At 56.4% G+C, this 8,016-nt stretch overlaps 1 protein-coding gene and 1 long non-coding RNA gene across 2 annotated transcripts in view; one reads left to right on the top strand and one right to left on the bottom strand.

Annotated features, from left to right (window-relative positions):
• Positions 1 to 2,924: 2,924 nt before the first annotated feature.
• The window catches only part of KCNK5 (potassium two pore domain channel subfamily K member 5), a 29,433-nt gene continuing 24,341 nt past the window's right edge, over positions 2,925 to 8,016 (top strand). The window contains exon 1 of the mRNA XM_077282032.1: positions 2,925 to 3,384. Within this exon, the coding sequence (XP_077138147.1) occupies positions 3,199 to 3,384 (186 nt within the window). The 5' untranslated portion in view covers positions 2,925 to 3,198. The remainder of the gene's footprint in view (positions 3,385 to 8,016) is intronic.
• On the bottom strand, positions 5,785 to 6,941 carry LOC143804192 (uncharacterized). Its single transcript, XR_013220993.1, has 2 exons — positions 6,278 to 6,941; positions 5,785 to 6,151 (listed from the first exon to the last, which is right to left on the bottom strand). It is a non-coding gene; the product is annotated as an uncharacterized LOC143804192 (long non-coding RNA).

The following is an 8,016-nucleotide window of genomic DNA, read 5'->3' as shown; positions in this document are numbered from 1 at the left end:
CCTCTGCTCTTAGGTGGGGTGCAGCCAGGGCAATGTGTATAGCCCCCCAGTAGTGGGGTCTCCTCTGCTCTCAGGTGGGGTGCAGCCAGGGCAATGTCTGTAGCCCCCCAGTAGTGGGGTCTCCTCTGCTCTCAGGTGGGGTGCAGCCAGGGCAATGTCTGTAGCCCCCCAGTAGTGGGGTCTCCTCTGCTCTCAGGTGGGATGCAACCTGGGCAATGTGTGTAGCCCCCCAGTAGTGGGGTCTTCTCTGCTCTCAGGTGGGGTGCATCCAGGGCAATGTGTGTAGCCCCCCAGTAGTGTGGTCTCCTCTGCTCTCGGGTGGGGTGTAGTCTGTAGCCCCCCAGTAGTGGGGTCTCCTCTGCTCTCAGGTGGGATGCAACCTGGGCAATGTGTGTAGCCCCCCAGTAGTGGGGTCTCCTCTGCTCTCAGGTGGGGTGCAGCCAGGGCAATGTGTGTAGCCCCCCAGTAGTGGGGTCTCCTCTGCTCTCAGGTGGGGTGCAGCCAGGGCAATGTGTGTAGCCCCCCAGTAGTGGGATCTCCTCTGCTCTCAGGTGGGGTGCAGCCAGGGCAATGTGTGTAGCCCCCCAGTAGTGGGGTCTCCTCTGCCCTCAGGTGTGGTGCAGACAGGGCAATGTGTGTAGCTCCCCAGTAGTGGGGTCTCCTCTGCTCTCAGGTGGGATGCAGCCTTGGCAATGTGTGTAGCCCCCCAGTAGTGGGGTCTTCTCTGCTCTCAGGTGGGGTGCATCCAGGGCAATGTGTGTAGCCCCCCAGTAGTGGGGTCTCCTCTGCTCTTAGGTGGGGTGCAGCCAGGGCAATGTCTGTAGCCCCCCAGTAGTGGGGTCTCCTCTGCTCTTAGGTGGGGTGCAGCCAGGGCAATGTGTATAGCCCCCCAGTAGTGGGGTCTCCTCTGCTCTCAGGTGGGGTGCAGCCAGGGCAATGTCTGTAGCCCCCCAGTAGTGGGGTCTCCTCTGCTCTCAGGTGGGGTGCAGCCAGGGCAATGTCTGTAGCCCCCCAGTAGTGGGGTCTCCTCTGCTCTCAGGTGGGATGCAACCTGGGCAATGTGTGTAGCCCCCCAGTAGTGGGGTCTTCTCTGCTCTCAGGTGGGGTGCATCCAGGGCAATGTGTGTAGCCCCCCAGTAGTGGGGTCTCCTCTGCTCTCGGATAGGGTGTAGTCTGTAGCCCCCCAGTAGTGGGGTCTCCTCTGCTCTCAGGTGGGGTGCAGCCAGGGCAATGTCTGTAGCCCCCCAGTAGTGGGGTCTCCTCTGCTCTTAGGTGGGGTGCAGCCAGGGCAATGTGTGTAGCCCCCCAGTAGTGGGGTCTCCTCTGCTCTCAGGTGGGGTGCAGCCAGGGCAATGTGTGTAGCCCTCCAGTAGTGGGGTCTCCTCTGCTCTCAGGTGGGGTGCAGCCAGGGCAATGTGTGTAGCCCCCCAGGAGTGGGGTCTCCTCTGCTCTCAGGTGGGGTGCAGCCAGGGCAATGTGTGTAGCCCCCCAGTAGTGGGGTCTCCTCTGCTCTCAGGTGGGGTGCAGCCAGGGCAATGTGTGTAGCCCTCCAGTAGAGGGGTCTCCTCTGCTCTCAGGTGGGGTGCAGCCTGGGCAATGTGTGTAGCCCCCCAGTAGTGGGGCCTCCTCTGCTCTCAGGTGGGATTCAGCCTGGGCAATGTGTGTAGCCCCCCAGTAGTGGGGTCTCCTCTGCTCTCAGGTGGGGTGCAGCCAGGGCAATGTGTAGCCCTCCAGTAGTGGGGTCTCCTCTGCTCTCGGGTGGGGTGCAGCCAGGGCAATGTGTGTAGCCCCCAGTAGTGGGGTCTCCTCTGCTCAGGTGGGGTGTATTCTGTAGCCCCCCAGTAGTGTGGTCTCCTCTGCTCTCAGGTGGGATGCAGCCTGGGCAATGTGTGTAGCCCCCCAGTAGTGGGGTCTCCTCTGCTCTCGGGTGGGGTGCAGCCAGGGCAATGTCTGTAGCCTCCCAGTAGTGGGGTCTCCTCTGCTCTTAGGTGGGATGCAGCCTGGGCAATGTGTGTAGCCCCCCCAGTAGTGGGGTCTCCTCTGCTCTCAGGTGGGGTGTAGTCTGTAGCCCCCCAGTAGTGGGATCTCCTCTGCTCTCAGGTGGGGTGCAGCCAGGGCAATGTGTGTAGCCCCCCAGTAGTGGGGTCTCCTCTGCCCTCAGGTGTGGTGCAGACAGGGCAATGTGTGTAGCTCCCCAGTAGTGGGGTCTCCTCTGCTCTCAGGTGGGATGCAGCCTGGGCAATGTGTGTAGCCCCCCAGTAGTGGGGTCTTCTCTGCTCTCAGGTGGGGTGCATCCAGGGCAATGTGTGTAGCCCCCCAGTAGTGGGGTCTCCTCTGCTCTTAGGTGGGGTGCAGCCAGGGCAATGTCTGTAGCCCCCCAGTAGTGGGGTCTCCTCTGCTCTTAGGTGGGGTGCAGCCAGGGCAATGTGTATAGCCCCCCAGTAGTGGGGTCTCCTCTGCTCTCAGGTGGGGTGCAGCCAGGGCAATGTCTGTAGCCCCCCAGTAGTGGGGTCTCCTCTGCTCTCAGGTGGGGTGCAGCCAGGGCAATGTCTGTAGCCCCCCAGTAGTGGGGTCTCCTCTGCTCTCAGGTGGGATGCAACCTGGGCAATGTGTGTAGCCCCCCAGTAGTGGGGTCTTCTCTGCTCTCAGGTGGGGTGCATCCAGGGCAATGTGTGTAGCCCCCCAGTAGTGTGGTCTCCTCTGCTCTCGGGTGGGGTGTAGTCTGTAGCCCCCCAGTAGTGGGGTCTTCTCTGCTCTCAGGTGGGGTGCAGGACAATGTCTGGAAACTTTCCGCAGAGTTGGAGAAGTTGCAGCAGGGGGAGAAGCCTGGCCGGTGCTCGGTCGCGATAGTCCCGGGGCGGTGTCAGTCCCTATCTCCTCCCTGCTTCACGGTCTACAAATATGATCCCCAGTGAGTCAGTGCAGCACAAGACACGTGTCTGCCCGCGGTGCTGCGCCAGATGCTGCTGCTCCCGGCGCCCTCCGTGCTGACGCTCTCCGGGGCTCCGGCTTCTGTCCCGCACTTTCTCTGCGCTGCCGGAAACTTGTAAAACAAACTTGTTACATTGTATCACAGAAAAGTTGGTCAGCAACAGCGCGCATGCGCGGAGGGTGCACCAAATTCAAACAGCTGGTGCGAGGGGCTCCCATAGCAGAGTGCAGGGGTCCATGCCCTGGTGAGTGCGAGCAGCAGCCGTCATGGTGGACAGGGGGCCCCTCCTCACCTCGGCCATCATCTTCTACCTGTCCATAGGGGCCGCCATCTTCCAAGTGTTGGAGGAGCCCAACTGGAAGCAGGCGACCAAGGAGTTCGATGAGAGCAAGAGGAAGATCCTGCACAAGTACAGCTGCCTGACCCTGAGGGACCTGGAGGACATCCTGGAGGTAAGAGACCCCCGGGGTCCCCCCCCCCCCAGTCACTGTCTGACCAATCACATCCCTGGGACCCGCTCCTGAAATCCTCTGTGCTGCTCGGGGCACTTCAGATGTCAATGATAAGCGACTTGTGTGGACCGTATTGGGGGCAGTGCTGGGGGTCCACGGTGGCTGCTGTCTGTATGGGGGGGGCAGTACTGGGGGTCCACGGTGGCTGCTGTCTGTATAGGGGGGGCAGTACTGGGGGTCCACGGTGGCTGCTATCTGTATGGGGGGGCAGTACTGGGGGTCCACGGTGGCTGCTGTCTGTATGGGGGGGCAGTACTGGGGGTCCACGGTGGCTGCTGTCTGTATGGGGGGGCAGTACTGGGGGTCCATGGTGGCTGTCTGTATGGGGGGCAGTACTGAGGGTCCACGGTGGCTGCTGTCTGTATGGGGGGCAGTACTGAGGGTCCACGGTGGCTGCTGTCTGTATGGGGGGCAGTACTGGGGGTCCACGGTGGCTGCTGTCTGTATGGGGGGCAGTACTGGGGGTCCACGGTGGCTGTCTGTATGGGGGGCAGTACTGGGGGTCCACGGTGGCTGTCTGTATGGGGGGCAGTACTGGGGGTCCACGGTGGCTGTCTGTATGGGGGGCAGTACTGGGGGTCCACGGTGGCTGTCTGTATGGGGGGCAGAACTGAGGGTCCACGGTGGCTGCTGTCTGTATGGGGGGGCAGTACTGGGGGTCCACGGTGTCTGTCTATATGGGGGGGCAGTACTGGGGGTCCACGGTGTCTGTCTGTATGGGGGGCAGTACTGAGGGTCCACGGTGGCTGCTGTCTGTATGGGGGGGCAGTACTGGGGGTCCACGGTGGCTGTCTGTATGGGGGGCAGTACTGAGGGTCCACGGTGGCTGCTGTCTGTATGGGGGGCAGTACTGGGGGTCCACGGTGGCTGCTGTCTGTATGGGGGGGCAGTACTGAGGGTCCACGGTGGCTGCTGTCTGTATGGGCGGCAGTACTGAGGGTCCACGGTGGCTGTCTGTATGGGGGGCAGTACTGGGGGTCCACGGTGGCTGCTGTCTGTATGGGGGCAGTACTGAGGGTCCACGGTGGCTGCTGTCTGTATGGGGGGCAGTACTGGGGGTCCACGGTGGCTGCTGTCTGTATGGGGGGGCAGTACTGGGGGTCCACGGTGGCTGCTGTCTGTATGGGGGGGCAGTACTGGGGGTCCACGGTGGCTGCTGTCTGTATGGGGGGACAGTACTGGGGGTCCACGGTGGCTGCTGTCTGTATGGGGGTCCACGGTGGCTGCTGTCTGTATGGGGGGACAGTACTGGGGGTCCACGGTGGCTGCTGTCTGTATGGGGGGCAGTACTGGGGGTCCACGGTGGCTGCTGTCTGTATGGGGGGCAGTACTGGGGGTCCACGGTGGCTGCTGTCTATGGGGGTCCACGGTGGCTGCTGTCTGTATGGGGGGGCAGTACTGGGGGTCCACAGTGGCTGCTGTCTGTATGGGGGGGCAGTACTGGGGGTCCACTAGAGGTTTGTTAGACTCTGGGTTCTCCCTGGTTGTAGTGATGTTGAGGGTCCGGTGTAAAGTGTTGGCTGGTCCATTGTGTATTTACTTTTATGATCAGATGACGCCCAGTTGCAGTGTTGTGATGGCCGCACCACATTCACCGACGCTGTCAGTAACGAAGCGCCATATTCATAGGGGCCGACTGATAATAATGACTCAACTGTCTTCAGTAGAAAGTGCTGAAGTCTGAAGTCCGCGCCATCTCCTTATTACAGCTCAGGACTGTGATGTTTTATAACTGGAGAGATTGTTACTTTGTATCCACTGACCTCAGGGACAGAATGGAACTTTCTCCTTTAGTTTTCAGAGGTGTTTTTTGTTTTTTTTTAAACTTCTATTTTGAAGCAAATTCTGCTCCACAAGCCGCAGCAAAATCTTCTTTAAATTCTTGTTCTATTGAAATCAGTGTTCACACAATGGTGTTTTTTTCAAGGTGGAAAACAAATTAACACTTAAATCTTAAGATGTTTCTGCCTGGGGGGGAAAGGGGGATAAACTTGACCACTGAACTAATAGAAGTAGAAAAGACCTTCGCATCCCCACCACATGCAGTTTCTGAGAAATGCTCTTATATTCTCGAGTTTCTCCCATTGTTCTGTTCTGTAGCCGACCATAGACCTGAGTGACCATGTTCTTCTTATTGTGTCCAAGTCATTAAAGGAAAAATCGTATAATTTACTGTCCAAATAAAGTCCATGGAGGGAAGTGAGGGGGTCGCTGGTGCCAGGAGTACAGATGTGGGGTCTCTTTGCCCCAGATATTGCCACCATCACTAAAGCACCAAGAAGTGTATAGTGTGCAGGGGGGCAGTCTGTGGATACATTTTTGGCTGATTTATGAATGCACTTTATTTTTTTTTGAAGGAAAGTCTGCTTCTTAGAAGTGAAGGTGTTAAATGTAATTCATTGCACTCTTCCCATATAATTTACAGTGTGACTGTGGGTGGCTACATTGTATAAACTGATGGAGCAGAGTGGTGTGAATAATCATTAGTTTTCAGATCTCTATATTTGTGGTGGGCGGGAATGGAGGTCTGGGTGATCGCCCCTCTTCTTCCTCCTTGTCATTAACTGCTTCTCTCCAGACTCCTTGTGAAGGAGTGGTCCGGGAGATAATGTCTTCATGGGCGCTGAGGTTAGCGCTGCCAGTTGTCAGTTTTTCCGCTGTCAGTGGCCAAGCAGATGATTATCTGGAGAGATCTGGGATCAGTCACCTGCAAAAAAAAAACAAAACAAAAAAAAAAACCTTTTTGTTAAAAGTAGATCCTAAAGTTTAAACCCCTGTGTCCTCTCCTGCTCCATTGAGTGCAGGGTGCGCCGGCCGCTGAGGTCTACTCCACCTGCGGTATCTGAAGCTATTTGGGGCCAGAGGACGCCGTTTGTGGAAGTGACGTCGCCTGTTGTTGTTGTCGTTAGGAAGTGACTGTACCATCGGCCTCCTCTGCGTTTGCTTTCTCTTAGGCTCCTTTGTCCTCCTCGATGGTCACCTGCTGCTCCGATTATCCTGTCATTAGAATTTGGCTGAGGTTCTTGGTGGCGCTTGCGGCCATTTTATTGTGCCCAATGGTCAATCAAATGGGTGATTATGATGGAAAGCTGGAGATGAGCGGCACAAAGCGTCCGGCGGCCTCTTCTCTCCGCTTTCCAGCCACATAGACATAACATTGGCGATGGCAACACAAGTCTAGTGAGCTTCCATTGTCTGGTTACATAGTGATTTGGCATCACCAGGGAAGTGGAGGGGCTCAGGGGGCAGTGTGAGACCCCACATGATGGCGCTGCTGTGGGGTACTTGGGGCGTTTAGGATGGACTTCCCCTTTAATGAGTGTTTGTGGTTTCTGTGTACATTGCTGCCGTCTGCGCTGTAACCTGCCACTTGTTAAGGATCTGAGGACTGAACTAGAAAAACAGGTTCCCCAACTCCGCGAGCGTTCATTGTCTGTCCCCATAAGTGTCCCACAAGGTGGCGGTGTGTGGGGAGGGCTGGGACTTGTGGTGTCGCTGCTCTTGTGGCCTGCTGGATCCAGGTGTAAACATTGTTACTGGTTGTCTAGAAGAAACCTTAGGAAACAATATAGCTTGTCATCGTCACGGCAACAGGACACACTGCCGCTGTACATGGATGTGAAATGGGCACGGACTGAAGACCCCTCCTCCCCATCCCCAGGAACCAGGGGAACTTATGTGAATCCCGGCAAAAAACGTAAGGGTTCGAATAAGCCAGAAGTAAAATGAAGACCCCCCACCCACCACATTGCTGGGGTTTGTGCAGTTCGTCTCTGGTCACATTTTCATTACTTCTGTTTCTTAATAGGAAATTAAATTAGAAAATACCAGAAGTGCCGGACCCCTGACACACCGGCATAGCGCGGCTGCGCGTCCCGGCCAGACTGTGGGTCCATGACCTGAACTATTGGCGTTCTCAGGATCTCCGCTGCTGGTATTTGGGCGCTGGATTCACACTCGGGCCGCCGGAGCTCACAGCCATAGCAGATGTTCAAAGGCTCCACTAAGGCCGTCTGAACAAAGTCTTAGCAGGCCCCTTGACTATATATGTTTATAACTTGCAGCCATTTATTATTGGTGGACTTTCCATATTCACCCTCTGTAGCGACCAAGAAAGGTGACGTCTTGTGTTTTGAAGTTGAAGCTTCACAGGTCGAACTTCTTACATGCTGCTGAGAATATGTACAAGAACGTGTCTGCATATCCATCCTTTCATCTCCAGTGATGGGATCACCCCCCACCCACAGATGCCAGTGATTGTCCGCTGTCTCTAACATCATGTCCTCCCTCTGTCTAACACTGAATCCAGTACTGATCTCCTTGTGGGTCCTCCTCCACTAACCTTCCTGTGCCCGATATGACCATCTCCGTGTCTGGTTCCACCATTACTCCCCAGTAGCGCACTCGCTGTTGTGATCATATTTGACTCTGATCTTTCCATCGCTCGTTCGTGTCACCTAAACCTCAAAAACTTCTCTAGAATTCAACCTTTTTTGACATTTGACTCTGTAAAATGTATTTTTGTTTCTCTTATTCATTCTCGGTCTCCATGTTACTAAACTCTCCCCTTTC

Source organism: Ranitomeya variabilis, chromosome 2, assembly GCF_051348905.1.
Source record: "Ranitomeya variabilis isolate aRanVar5 chromosome 2, aRanVar5.hap1, whole genome shotgun sequence".
Classification (NCBI taxonomy): domain Eukaryota; kingdom Metazoa; phylum Chordata; class Amphibia; order Anura; family Dendrobatidae; genus Ranitomeya; species Ranitomeya variabilis.
The sequence above is the reverse complement of the archived record's forward strand: the minus strand, read 5'-3'. Positions and strand labels throughout refer to the sequence as shown.